Below are 15,660 nucleotides of genomic sequence, written 5' to 3' on the forward strand. Positions count from 1 at the left end.
ACACACAAAAATTAGTAGCACTTCCATATTCTAACAATGAATGATCCAAAAAAGATATCAAGAAAACAATACTATTTATAATAGCTTCAAAAATATTTAGCAATTAATTTAACCAAATAAGAGAAATATCTGTACACTGAAAACTATAAAACATTAGTGAATACAATTAAGACACAAATATATTGACAGCTATCCTGTGTTCACAGGGAAAAAATTTAATGTTGTTGAAATGTCTGTACCACATGTCTTAGTCTTGTTTTGTGCTGCTATAACAAAATACTTGAAACTGTATAGTTATACAAATTTATATATATTTATACATTTTATCTATTTATAAATTTTATTTATAATAAATCATTTATTCCAAAAAATGAATAAATTTATAAAAATGTATTTATAAGTTGAAATAAGTACGTCAATTTATTTCTTACAGTCCTGAAGACTGGGAAGTATAAAGTCAGGAAGCTCACATCTGGTGAGGGTCTTCTTGCTGTGTCATCCCATGTTGGAAGGGCAGGAGAACACATGCACATGTGCAAGAGAAGCCGAATTTACTTCTATAACAAAGTTATTTCTTCCAGTAATGACATTGATTTATTTATTTGGGCAGAGCACTTGTGACCTAATTACCTCTTATTAGGTCCCATCTCCCAACATGATTGGATTGGGGATTAAGTTTTCAACATATGAAATTTGGGGGATGCACTTAAACCATAGTACTTCACAAAACAATTTAACACAATCCATGTCAAAATTACAGTACCATTTTTTGCAGAAATAGAAAATTATTTCTAAAATTTGCATAGAACTAAGAAAGATCCTAAATAGCCAAAGCAATATTGAGCAAAAAGTTGGAGGCCTCACACTGTTTAACTTCAAATCTGTACCAACCAAAAGAAAATGGTACTGCATAAAAATATACACATAGGTCAAGGAAACTGAATTGAGAGCCCCAAAGTAAATCCATGATTTTATGGTCAATGAATTTTCAGCAAAGTTGCCATGAACACACAATGGGAAGAAAAGACTCTCTTCAATAAATAGTGTTAAGAAAGCTGGATAGTCACATATAGAAGAATGAGATTGCATCCTTAGTTCATACCCTATACAAAAAACAACTAAGAATGGATTGAAGATTTAAACATAAGACCTGAAATTATAAATCTACTAGAAGTACATATAGGGGAAAAGCTCCTTGACATTGGTCTCAGCAAATATTTTTTGGATATGAACTTAAAAGCACGGGCAATAAAAGCAAAAATAGGCAATAGAAATTACATCAAATTAAAAATACTTCTGCATAGCAAAGGAAGCAATCAACAGTGTGAAGAGACAACCTATGTAATGGGAGAAAATATTTCCAAACCACACATCTCATAAGGATGATCATGATAGCAAGGAAATACACAACCCAATTAAAAATGGGCAATGAATTTGAATAGACATTTCTGAAAGACACGCAAATGACCAGCAGATACGTTAAAAAATCCTTAAAATCACTAATTATCAGAGAATTGCAAAGTAAAACCACAGTGAGATATTGCCTCATGTCTGTTACAATGGCTATTATCAAAAAGTTGAAAGATAAATGTTGGTAAAGGTGTGGAGAAAAGCAAACCGTTACACACTGTTGATGGGAATGTAAGTTAGCACAGCCATGACAGAAAACAATAAGAGGTTTCTCAAAAAATTAAAAGTAGAGCTACTGTATGATCCAGCAACATTACTTCTGGGCATATACACAAAGGAATTGAAATCAGCATGTCACAGAGTTATCTGCACTCCCTGTTCATTGCAGCATTATTCACAATAGTCAAGATATGGAATCAATGTAAGTGTTCATTGATGTATAAAGAGATACAGATGTGGTATATATGCAGATGGGCCTCAACTTAGAATAGTTCAACTTATAAGTTTTTGACATTATAATGATGCAAAAGTGATACACATTCAGTAGAAATTGTATTTTGAGTATTCATTCAACCATTCTATTTTTCACTTTCAGTACAGTGTTCAATAAATTACATAAGATATTCAATACTTTATTATAAAATAGGCTTTGTGTTAGGTGATTTTGTCTAATTGTAGCTAATGTGAACACTCTGAGCATATTTAAGATAAGTTAGGCTAAGATGTGGTGTTCAATAGGTTAGATATATTCAGTGAATAACCCACAATGGGTTAACTGGGACAGAACACCATTGTTAAATCAAGGAGCAAATGCATATACAGTAGAATATCATTTAACGATAAAAAGTAGGAAGTTCTATTTTTGCAATAACTTAGATGAAACTGGAGAACATTCTTCTAAGTGAGATAAATCAAGCACAAAAAGAAATATACTGCATGATGTCACTTATACGTGGAATCTAAAACAAGTTAAACTTACAGAAGCAGAAAGAGTAGAATGGTGGTTTCCAGGAGCTGAAAGTGAGGGCTAGGTAGATGGGAAATTGTTGGTTAAAGGGTACAAAGTTTCAGTTAGGATAGATAAGCGTGGGAGAGCTATAGTATATGGCAACTACGGTTAATAATTATGTATTGTATACTTGAACATTGGTAATAAAAGCAGATCTTAAATATTCTCACAACAGAAAACGATAGGAATGTGAGGTAATATGTTTGTTAATTAGCTTTGTTTAACCATTTCACAATGGATACTTATATCAAAGCATCATGTTGTCCACTGTAAATAAAAACAATTTTTATTTGTCAGATATACTTTAATTAAAGCAATAAATTTAATGGATGTATGTGTATAATCCCATGAATTAAAGTAAATTGCAATGTTTTGTTTAATATTAAAGGGAGTAAAGCAGAAGCAATTGTACTGGAGCTCACCAGGAGAGGCCTGCCTTAAGACTGACCTTTGTAACTTGTTCCTTCCAACCACAGCTTCATTGCATTAATGCTACTCAGCGACCATATCTGGAGAACTTACTGCCAGGCCCTGTGTTTTGTCACTGCTAAGACAAGGTAATTTACAAACACACATGTAAACACATCTAAGACTCCTTTAATGCCATGGGAGCTTACTGAGTTATAATATACGCTCTGAGAACAGAGATCTGATTTCAAATGAAAGTTACAGTACTTCAAGTCATGTCTGATCCTACTTCCCAGTTTTTCTCCCTGTCTAAAATTAGGAAGGTACCTTATACCTATTACTTAAGCTAAAACAATACATAAAGATATTCCTTGAATTATCTAATGTATCATAACATTTAAATTAATGTCCAAATATATGTTATAATTTTACAATTAGGTCTGCTCCCCAAAAGTCTTTCCTTATCATCCAAAAGAAACTGCCACTCCCTCCATTTCTTCATATTCCTTTAGGTCATCTATTTCTTCATAGCCCTTATCACTACTGTCGTCACATCATAGACTGTACGTTTATCTGCTGATTGTTTGAATCTCCTGTAAATGTCAACTTCGTTGGGATAAGGATTTCTCGGATTTGTTCACTACTGTGTCTCCAGCACCTAAGTCATTTCTGGATTAGATGCTCGATTTAAAAAAAAAAAAAAAGCTTGATTAGAAGCTTGATTCAAAAAAAAGCTTAATGAATTAATGGAAAAGGTACAGATGGATGCACCATGAATGAAGGGAATTGTTAAAAAACTTAACTTTGATAAATGATTTTTAATAGATTTTCTTTTTATAATAAAGGATATTAATTCTATTAGAGAAAGCTCAGAGGAGGTACTCTGGTGAAGGGTTAGAGTAGTTTAAAGTGAGTCTAAAAGATGGCTATGTATTTCCAAGTGAAAGAGGCATAAGGGGATTCCAGGAAGAAAGGTGTTTTCATGACATTAGAGCAAATGCAACTGAAAATTAGTAAGTATGTTTGCAACAATTCAAGCAATTTAATGTAGTGCATGATGAGGTCTGACAAAATCTGGTAAGAGATGAGTCTAGAGAGGTAACTAAGGACCAAATTGCAAAGGACCTTTGGTGTCCTGGAATGCCTTTTGTGCTGCTCTGAGGAGCCTGGATCACATCCTGAAAGCAATGGTGCATCATTGAACAGTTTTAAACAGGTAAATGATACAGGACCAGGTTTATATGTCAGAGAACTTGCTCTAATAATGCAGTTGATGATTAAGTTAGGCAAAACATGAGAATTTTCAGAAATCTAAGTGAAAATTCAGGAAGTCTTGAAATAAAGCCTTGGCGGTGAGGCTAGAGAGGAGCTTATCTGAAATACAATCCACAGGATAAGGTTACTACTAAGGCTCTTTAATATTTTTAGGATACACTTTTTAAAAATAGAAAATCAGGTACATTGTAAGGGGACAACACACAAATATAGATGATACTCTTTATGCCAATCAAAATTGTAAAGCTACCAGTAGAAGTGACATTTTAGGGCTATCAAGTGAGATTAGGATGAACGCATGTAACCTCGCTTACTGATGTTGCTTACATTTCTATTATTTCATGTGCTGGAGTGCAATTTGTTATATCTTATCTGGAAACAAAATCTACTGAATACGTGAGTAAAAAAGTAAACATAATTTGCTGGATATTTTTAATGCATATCTATTTATTTCATGTATTTACAAGTCTATTTTAAATATTGTAATGTTGTCATTTATATACATATTTTTAGTTCTGGTAGTAAAGTTACTTTGCAGTTCCCTTTAAATAAAATGAGGACTTCCTTTTACTTGTCAGTAAATGTTAAGTATGTATAATGGTTGCAAAATTCAACCAAAGAAATGTCTAAGGCCATCATTATGATTAAATTACAGCTATTGAAAAACCGGAACCCAAACTTCAAAGATCACAAGGAAAAAAAAAATTAATAGTCTTTTGAAATGCCAACCTTTTAAACACTTCAGGATTTCTAAAAACATAGCTATTACCAGTTGGAGAACATTTTAACTGAGAAATCAACATTCCTCTTGCTCATTTAGTGGTCTATTATTCATCTGTATTTTCTGTACTTATTAGGGCATGAGAGTTCCTCACAAACCTCAAAGTCTTTGTACATTAGAGCTCTCCCCCACCATAAAGGCACCAGTTAGCCCTAATTTTTAAATGGAAGTCTTGAGAACAAAAAGGAACTTTCCTTATTTTTCCATTTTCTCTCCACAGTAAGGGATAACAGCTAAGGCTCTAATGAATCAGCCTTGCGAAAAGAAATAATTTATACGCACTGTTGCTTTAATCCACTCATGGAGAAGTTTATCAAAAAAGAGATAAAATCAAGATCACTGTTGTTAGTAAGATAGTTGAGAGAATCTCTTGCTTTAAATTCAACCTGCTGTTGACATTCCCCATGGGTATCTTCTTAAACATTTAATCAAAGTGAACCCTTAGCCATTTCTCTTGACAGAATACCAGTTAGATAACTCTGAAGGGAAAAGGAACATCTGTTGATAAGAAGTGTTATAAAGCCACTCTCAAGCAAGTTTCATGGCAGAAATGACTCATGCTATCTTAATGATACCAGCATCTGCATTCCTTGCTTACAGATGAAGAAATAGAAGGCTAGAGAACTTAAATTTCCATATTCTAACAAATGTTAGAATATGGAAAAAAATTATATACATACATATTATACATTCCTCTTGCTCATTTAGTGGTTTATTATTCATCTGTATTTTTGTACTTATTAGGGAATAATAATTCCTGTATCATCCATATATATAGTTCACATATATATACGCTGTGAAGAGCTAGCTACTTTCTATTTTGCCTCCTTAGAGAAGAGTACTTTTCTGCTTTTTAACTATTTGTGATTTCGGTAACTTGATCATAGTATCACGCTAAGGTGGTGTTTTGCAACACATGCGACATTGAGCACTAGTATAAGAATTACCCATTGATGTGCTTTACAAATGCAAAATCCTATGTTGTACAATTCATTAGGTCTGCATATCTGGGGCAATGTGTGGTAACCTGCGTGTAGAAATACACCCTAACGTGCTAGCTATACATTTACAATTCAGAAAAACACTACCGTAAGTAGGGTGGGGATGGAGAGATGAGGGGAAAGCAGATAAAATTTTTGCCAGACTTTCTTCCCTCAGCACCCCACTAGGGCTGCCAGTGAGTAACGAAGCAAGTGGGAATCTTCTCTTCTCCAGCTTTGCCATGAAAAAATGAAGTCTTCTCTCTAATAAGAGGAGTTGTCCCTAAGGAGGATATAGCCAATTCCTTTCCCAGATGCATCTATAACAAAATGTCACTATGTGCTTAACTTGGTCTTTGTCAACCAACATTAACTACAAAGGGAACTGCTGTTTTAAAAGTCATAGTTTTGCTTTCCAGGCATACAGATAACATAGGACTTTGGATAGAGAGAAATCAAAGGCTTTTAAAGATGCGGACAGACTGCCAGCTGAGATGCCTCCCCTAAGTAGTATACAGACAAAGCTCATGTAAGTCCATCATGTTCTTTCTAAAAGATAATTCATAGCACATTACCTACTCTCTATTTGAGAATAGGTTTCCAAGGATTGATAGTGACTTTTGTAGACAGGGAAAAGAAAATGCATTTTCAATTCATCCACCTTATAGTTGTATTGAGAAAAAAGCAGATTTTAAGTTTATACCAAGAAATAAACTGAGGCTGTTATCACACTCCAAGGAATTTACCTTAATGTAGAAAAGTCATGAGAATAAAAAATCCACATTGTACCTAATGTAACATCCATTTCACACATCTGCCAGTTGGCTCAGTCTCATTGATGATCCTTTGATGAAAGGATACTTTACCATAAGATAGAGGTCACTAAAAGTGGTATGTTAAAATATTTTATGCCTTAGAGATACATTTCCTTTGTATTAGACACATATTTGACTATATATACATTGTCATGGGATGAGTAGATCTTTGTCTGCACAACATTTGGCTGCAAACATAGACTTTATTGTTAGCTAGGTAAAAGAGATGTTATTTTTATAAATTATATGTCTACTATTTCTCATCGTATAGAATTTTATATACTCATAATATAGAAAGCTGTAAGTTGATATTACTGGTTCATAAACTCAAAACCTATGATCCAGACATATATGTTTCATGACAAAATTATTTTTAAAATATCACTTTCAGAAAATTTTATATTCATTTAACATTTTTCATCCTGTGAGTTATTTCTTGACAACCAAGGAGTGAGTGCTGAGATCATATAGCAGCTTCTTATCTAATACATTACCATTGTATATTGATCAGTAAACACATCAGGAATGGGATTAATGACAAATGTCTAAGTAAGTTGTAAGATCTAAGTACTTATTACATATGTGTATGAAAACTCTTCGTAAGTGAATCCTAGAAGTAGACAAATTATTTGGTGGAAAATCCTATGTTCACATCAGTAAAATATTGCAGGCTAGATATATCTTTTGAATTCTAATCTACTGTTTTATGTATTATATATATAAATATATAAATTTCACAAGAATTCAAACACAGTGATGCCATTTGCTATGTTTTATTTTGCTAGTAGCTAATTAAACATAACATGCAAATAATCAAAAAGAAACATACATGACTTATAGTGAAAAATAATTCTAGAAAAGTTTCACTAGGTAAGTATGTAAATTCCTAATACTAAAAATACTTCTTTAAGTGCATAAGACTTCATAAATTTTGTCTAGTATTTTGCAAAATTCTTGGTCTCAAAATCTACCACCTATTTTTCAACCAGACAAATTTGAATGCATCAAGATAATTTCTCTCAAGACAGTAAACATCCATATGTGTTTAGTCCATGCTTTCGGGCCCATTAAGGTTTAAGAATTATAAAATTTGGCTGATTTCCATGCAACCAGTCAAAGGCTTTGCACATCATTTGACAGTAGACATAAAAAACACTAAATTTACAAATAAAGCATTGAGTTTGATGTCTATTCGTGTATAAGTGTGTGTCCTTATGATGAAATAGGCCTGCCTTTCATCTTCTCTTTAAAAAAAAATAAATGTTTACAAAACATTTCCCTCAGATTTTAAAATTCATAGAAGTAATAAACAGTAATAAAATATGGATACTATGAAAACTGACACACAGAAAAACATAACCATAAAGTATTGTTGTTCCAGGATACAGATATTAATTAAGAGTAATTTCATTTGCTACACGTAGACATTCATACATATCCGGTGGCAGACTGGTTTCAGAGATGCGATTGCCGTCCAAACGCAAATGCTTGATCTTGGAGTAGGATAATGGTCCCAGGATCTTGCAGAAGCTTTTTACGTCAAACTCTAAAAATTAAAGAATAGACAATATTAATCATTTTTCAGTATACTGGCTCAAAACAATAAAAAAAATTGTGTTTAAAATATTATAAGGTAGGACGTGCTCCCATTTGGAAAAGTCATAATATATATGTGAACTTGCAACCATGAAAGGCACATTTCAGGCTACTAAAATGGCACAGCAATATTTACTAATCGTGGTAGATCAAGATATTCAATGCAATCTTTCAAATAACTGAACTTATTTATTACTAGAAGTTGTTTTTTAAAAGGCATTCAATAAGTGTGTCATATTATCTAATAACTTTTTTGAAATATTTAGTCCAACCTAGAGAAACATAAATGGATCCTGTTGTTGTATGAACAATCTCATCAATATAAGCACTCTTGGTTTTTGCAGCTAAAAATAAGAAGGGTCAACTAGATGATCTATAAAGAATTTTCTAGCAAATACACACCATGACAATGATAAAAATTTCAAGGCAAAAAACAAATAATTCCAGCAACCATACACCATAACAATGATCAAAATTCAAAAGCAAAAAACAAATCATGGCATATCAACCATCTGAACATTTGTTTTTTTGTTTGTTTGTTTGTTTAGTTTTGTTGATAGTCAAAAACTGCCACAAATAATGATTTACTTTTTAATAGACACCAAGAGTGTTACTGAATTGGCAGACCTGTGTGTACACAAAAACTATGTTTGCCCATATCTATTTTCCAGTCCTTTATCTTGTTTTCATTTTCAAGTCCTTATCTTGTTTTCATTTTAAAACTCTAGTTAACAAAGGCTTCCGTGGAACCCCAAACACACATACTTTTTAAAATAACTCATCAGTCAATTCCTGGTATTTTTCTTTGGTACCAACATGTGAGAAAGTGAGGAAAAGTGGAAAGAAGATGGGCATAGCCCCATCTTGGAATTTTACCTCTGCCACTTACCAGGTGGGCAGCCTTGGAACACTTATCTGATCTTCCTGTTAGAAACAACACATCTATCTTACCTTGTTATATGAAGACTAAACTAAGTTGTGTAAAGCACTTCTCACAGTACTAGACCATACTATGTCCTTGACTAATTTCCTTTTAATTTTGCTGTCTTTTCCAAATTACTCTACATTAGGAAGACCTCTGATTAAGCTAATGCTTAGAGTTGCAAGCTTGAAATAGAAAACAACTTATTTTGGCTATATACTTCCCCAATATTATAAAATAAATAAGGGGAACTTTTTCTATTTTAAGCAAATGTGAAATGTTGGTGTGGATGATTACTACCTGGCAAAATAACCTAAACTGAGGACATAAGTGAAAAGACAACTGTCAAAGATAAGGAAGAAAGAAAGGAAATGATTATGTTACTTTTTCAAGTGACCACTATGTGCTGGGCACTGTGGTTGCTGTCTCAGCTGGGCACTGACAGGCCATTGGCCTTTCTCCCACAGACCTCTTTTCCAATCTTCCACACCAGCTCTTCCATCCTTTACTCAGACAATGTATACCTCCAAATGTGGCTGCATCTGTATCCCTCCTTCTTGTTTCAGAGAAAGAAGTAGCCCCGCTCCTGCAGATAATCTCTACCCACCAAATCTAATGTATTCCGTCATCCCTCAGACATTTTTAATTCCTTTAGCGTTTTGGTCTGTCCTTCCTCCTAACCACACATATTTAAAATGAGGAATCACATATTGCCACACAGTGAATTTTCCATTGTAAACAACAATGGGGGTTAGCTATGTTAGCCTGACTGTGTATTGTGTGACAGTCAAACAGCACCAGCCCCTACCCTGGCTGCCTTTCAGAAACAAAAAAGAACATGTGGTGCTTCAGAGTTGGCAAGCACGGTCTCCTGTATGAGAGTGTTTAACCCTACTAGGAGTTACATGAAACTGGCAGAATTAACAAATATCATATACATATGGTATATTAAAATATTTTCTGAGAGCAATACCTTCATTTGGTATGGCCAGAAAACCAATTTTCATCATATGTAGATGTTCCGTTTCAATAGATTATTTGGCAGACATGATTACTTTATATGTGAATCAGTGTTTATACGTGAATTAGTGTTTTTATATGTGTATATGTGAATCAGTGTTTCATTTAGAAAAATCTTATTGGTGAATCTTTGTTTTTCTCCTCTGCCAAGCTCTGCCAAAGATTAATGGCAGAATTATCCTGGTGGGAAATGGTAAATTTCAATTTCCCATTGGAATCTGTACTACTTAAAGGGCAGAATTGTACCTAAGACAAAAAAGCTCTGTAATACTATCTCTTTAAAAAAAAAAAGTTAGAAGGCCCGATCATATTCCTTTTCTCCTTAATCTTCTTCACAGTCCTCATCAGAGCACTGTGAAGGCCACACACCATAACAGAGATAACAGAGGCAGATGATGGTCATGACAGCAGAGTTACATGTTGAGTCCCGGGTAGTTGATGTCAGGGAAGGCCATGAGGCTATATGAGGGTGGGCATGGTGGCTCATGTCTGTAATCCCAGTACTTTGGGAAGCCAAGGCAGATGGATCATTTGAGGTCAGGAGTTCAAGACCAGCGTGGCTAACATGGTGAAACCCCATCTCTACTAAAAATACAAAAATTGGCTGGGTGGTGGTGGCCTGAGGTGGGAGAATTGCTTGAGCTGGGGCGGTGGAGGTTGCAATGAGCTGAGATTGCACAACCGCACTACAGTCTGGATGACAGAGTGAGACTCTGTCAAGAAAGAAAGAAGTAGAAAGGAAGGAAGGAAGGAAGGAAGGCAGGCAGGCAGGAAGGAAGGAGAGAGGGATGGAAGGAAGGAAGGGGAAAGAAAGAGAGAGAGAGAAAGAAAAAGAAAGAAAGAAAGAAAGAGAGAGAGAGAAAGAAAGAAAGAGAAAGAAAAGAGAGAGAAAGAGAAAGAAAGAAAGAAGGAAAGAAAGGATATTGGATATATGATTAAGCTAGAATTATTCTTTGTTTTAAGTAGAGGGATATTTTGTTGGATTTTTAATTTTTGTATTATTTTTATTATTATTATTATTTTTCTGAGACAGGGTCTTGCTCTGCACCCAGGATGGAGTGCAGTGGTGTGATCTTCGCTCACTGCAACCTCCACCTCCCATGTTCAAGCAATTCTCCTGCCTCAGCCTCCTGGGTAGTTGGGATAACAGGTGCCCACCACCACACCCAGCTAATTTTTGTATTTTTAGAGGAGAGGGGGTTTTACCATGTTGGCCAGGATGGTCTCAAACTTCTGACTTTGTGATCCACCCGCTTCTGCCTCCCAAAGTGCTGGGATTACAGGCCTGAGCCACTGTGCCCGGCTGACATTTTGTTTGTTTAATGAAGCCAGATGCAGTATGTGTATTGCACAGCTCAGTCATCTAAACACCTAAGGACATATCAAACACAGGAACGGCTTTTTACTTACTCTCAAGTTCATTGACCTCCAAGTAATAGTTTTCAAGGTTTTCATTGACATTTGGTATGTTTTTAAGCTTGTTATAGGACAGATCCAGCTCAACCAGGGATGACACATTGAAAGAATTTCCAGGTATTCCACCATCAGCCAGCTCATTGTGAGATAAACGCAGATACTGCAGTGCATTAAAACGCTTGAAATACTCATCAGGAATGTTGCTGATCTTATTGTTGTCTAAGTAGAGAGTTAGAAGAGAGACAGGGAGACCAGAAGGCAGTTTGGTCATCTGATTGAAGCTCAAGTCAAGGTATTCGAGTGATTTAAGACCTTTAAAAGCAGCTGAAACAGCATCCTCTTTCAGCCGATTGTGCTGGAGATGAATGAAGGTCAGGTTCACCAGTCCTTCAAAAGAGCCCAGCTTTGTGATCTTGTTATGAGTGAGCTGCAGATCCTCCAGAGATTTGGGAAGTGGGCCCACAGACTCTGTCAGGTTGTTGTAGTTTATGTGCAGCTTCTTCAGTTGTTTCAATTTAGAGAAAACTCTCCCTTTTATCTTGGAGTTTTCTAGAAGGTTGTGATCTAGAATGAGCCACTGCAGATCAGTGACATTCTCAAAGGCCTTTTCATCAATATGGTCAATCTGGTTATTCCTAAGGTAAAGATACTTGATTCCAGGAGGCACCATAGGCACACTTTTCAATTTCAGCTCATCACAGTACATGGCACTTGGGTAGCTTTCAGGGCAGTTACATTCTGGTGCACAGTTTGGTGATGATTGCCCATAAATTGATAAGGGAAAATCATAATCATAGTACTGGCCACTGGTGCCACCAATCAATGCCAAGAAGAGAGTAAATGCACTTAGACTCATTTTTGGCAAATGGTTTGAATCCTAAATAAAGATGAAACATTTATTAATATAAAATAATATACTTACAAGAAAATACAATTTCCAACACTAAATGCATTAGAAAATGTGCATTTTTGTTATTTTATAGCTATTTTAGTGCCCTAACGGTGTCTTTTACATTTTTAGTTAGGTATGAGGACAAAGGTGTACCTTTACAAACTGTGGGGTGAGCAGGTTTCAGGTTAGATTGCATACACGTGCGCCCCCTTCTGGGAGAGCCAGGCATAATTGTTCCAGTCAATCTCCAGGTTCTTCCTTAGTGAAATGCCTTCCTGTAAGAGGTTTCTGGGTGGTGCTCATTGACCACTGTATTGGACTACTGCTTCAGATCATCTCTCAAAAAACGAGAATGAGAAGACAATCGTAAACTGTATACTCCACCCTACCATTCGACATCATTAAAATGACTCATGAAGAAGATCCTTACGGGAATATGGGCAACCTGTGGTTTTGCTTGCATGTGGGAGGGAAATGGAAGGTACATTCCTTTAAAAGTGTCTGGTTATTGCTGGTTCAGAATTCCTGGTGCTGGTGTGCATGCATACTAATTCAAGTTGTGCTTAATGTTCCACACTTTTTAAAGCACATTGCAAAACTGAGTTCTGAAACTAATTTCATAGTTAGTTATTTATTAAATTAAATGTTAGTAATATTTAATAATTATGAATGTTTACTTATCAGGCAAATGTCACACATTCTAAGACTTTCTCAATCTGGAAAGAGATTCAACAGGTATAGAAAGATAGTATTTTCCAAGTTTTAAATTAGAGTTTATAATATCTCTCAATTACTCACAAGCTCTCTACCTTCTTCATGCCAAAAGTGAAGATGCCATGGTTTGCTTATATGGCTTTTAGTGGCCTCACAGGATGGAGATGGGAGAGAGGTGGGATGTATTTAAAGTTTGGATTTAACATTGGCATCAGGAGCTATCTAGGAAATTATTCATTTGAGAATATGGATTTAAAATAATGTGTAACAGTTATCTTGCCATGGGAACATGTTTCTAAGGTGAGATTCAAAAAAGTAAAGTTCAATGTCTTAAGGAAGCACAGGGCTAGCAATTTAGATAAGGGGAATGTATGATACAAAAGTTAGACTTTTACAGAGTGAAGAGTTGTCGCTGAGTCACACTTGGTAGCCCTGGGAGAGAAATCATTAATGTGAAGAAAGATCTACATTCTAACAGATAACTTAGAATATTGTATCTTCCTATGAAAGTATGATTACAAGCTTTTGAATCAAGTAGGATCTTTGGGGTTAGAAACTGAAAATGTCTTCTATTTGCTTTAATTTGAAATTATAAGGCACTTATTTCAGATCAGATGGAACATTATAAAACAGTTGTTAGAAATACTTGGATTGCTGACATAATGTAACATCCAGCCAGTTCTCAGTAAATTACTCTCTAAGATTGTAATGGGGGGCATTTAATTTTGTTGACAGAACTTGGCCATAATAATAATTGCATAGCACTAACAAGAATGTGATGACATATTTCAAGAGTTATTTATAAGTTATAGAATGTTAATATTATAAAGATTTGTCTTGCTTCATTAATAAGCTATTTTCAATTTAGAATACACCAAAATATTCATGGTAGCTATAATGTGAGTATAAATAGTAATGAAAAAATGCTTCCATATTTTTTGGCAAAGTGAAAACAAGGATGCTGAATTCAACGAGAGTTTGTAACCGTATAATGACTCCACTATGAGGCAAAATCAGACTGCACTTCCCTCCGTTTTTTCAAATACCTGTGGCTATAGAAAAAATGCTGTTTTCGAAAACTAAATCATTTCCCAGAATTTCTTTTAAAACTCATTCCTTAAGGCATATATCCAAGAAACAAATATTTTAAATTAACAAAACAGAAATAATCCATGGAGTCTCTAAATCTTTTGACTAACGTTTTACAACATGGAATGTTTATTGTAAATTATAACAAACTGTCACAATATATTTATTGAAATGTATTTTGAATGACAATTAAAATGACTTTTCTTTGCCCCAATATTAGGGTCCAATACTAACGTATATACTAATTAGGATACACTACAAACATTTTAATTTCTATATATTTTTTCACTGTGTTTACTTAACTATTTTCTCATTCTAACCTTGAAACCTTTTATAACTCCCCTTGCCATGCAAAACAACATATATTGTATAAAATCTCAAGTCTATAAATCATGGAAAACATATTAAACAAAATGTGAAAGTAAATGCTCAAAACTGTGGATTTGCTGTTGAATAGCAATTGGCAAAATTGCTCTGGAATTTTTCCTGTTCCTGTTACAAAAAAAACACTGTCCCAAACAGCTAGCATCCCCAGTGCGATAGTTAAAACAGCACTTACCTTGCTGTCTTGACACTGCTTTTGTTAATTCTTAAAGCAGATGCACTATGGACAAGAATCCACCAATATATGCTGTAAACTCTGTCAGGACGGAACTGGCTGCCAGATTCTGAGTGATACAAGAACTGAAGGGGGGTGGGGAGACCCAGCCCAGTCACGCCAGTCTCTGAATGGAGTTATGTCATTGTGGGGATCTTGTGGTGTGGCATGTGAACACTGCTCTCTAACGAAATGCAGGTGAACGTGGGGAGGAAGGACAGCCCAGCTCACTCCCTATGGAATGGGAGAGAGATACGTGTTAAGCTAGCTCAAACACCGTAGCTTTTAACCAAGAACTGAGTCCTGCTTCAAATACGGAAGCTCACTGTGAGAACATTTCTCTTACAAGCCTCTTTACATCTGTGGCTGTGGCAACAGTTAAGTGCAATGTGCTCAGCCAACTATAATGTTCATCTAAAGAGCTCATAAATCATAAGCAGGACAAATAATTTCAGGAAAACGCAAATGAACAGACTCAGAGGAATTGAATCCCTTTGCCCATCACTTTTGAAATCAATATTGATTTACTTGGACTAAATTTTTTGGCCATGAGGGTAACTTTTATTAGTTTTGAAAGTATGAAATGTGCTTCATATATACTCGGATACACATGATAGCAACATTTTGAGTTGACTTCTAATGCTAAGGAGACTCATTTTATTTTATTCAGGTCTGGAACCAATCAGCAAAGTTTGTCTGTTTCTTATTTTGTGAATTTCATTTAGGAATTCACCC

At 34.9% G+C, this 15,660-nt stretch overlaps 1 protein-coding gene across 1 annotated transcript; it reads right to left on the minus strand.

The window, feature by feature from the left end:
* Positions 1-7,421: 7,421 nt before the first annotated feature.
* Positions 7,422-15,315, minus strand: LUM (lumican). The gene is made up of 3 exons (XM_032297498.1): positions 14,887-15,315; positions 11,627-12,509; positions 7,422-8,224 (listed from the first exon to the last, which is right to left on the minus strand). The coding sequence occupies exons 2-3, from the start codon at positions 12,486-12,488 to the stop codon at positions 8,070-8,072; spliced, it is 1,017 nt and encodes a 338-aa protein (XP_032153389.1). The 5' UTR covers positions 12,489-12,509; positions 14,887-15,315; the 3' UTR covers positions 7,422-8,069.
* Positions 15,316-15,660: the final 345 nt, after the last annotated feature.

This window comes from Sapajus apella, unplaced genomic scaffold (assembly GCF_009761245.1).
Source record: "Sapajus apella isolate SASKATOON/1434 unplaced genomic scaffold, GSC_monkey_1.0 scaffold2, whole genome shotgun sequence".
NCBI lineage: Eukaryota > Metazoa > Chordata > Mammalia > Primates > Cebidae > Sapajus > Sapajus apella.

Coding starts and splice junctions, on each gene's coding strand:
- LUM (XM_032297498.1), bottom strand. CDS start 12,488: ATGAGTCTAAGTGCATTTACTCTCTTCTTGGCATTGATTGGTGGCACC. Junction 8,225..11,626: donor GGAGGTCAATGAACTTGAGA/GTAAGTAAAAAG, acceptor TTTAATTTTTAG/AGTTTGACGTAAAAAGCTTC.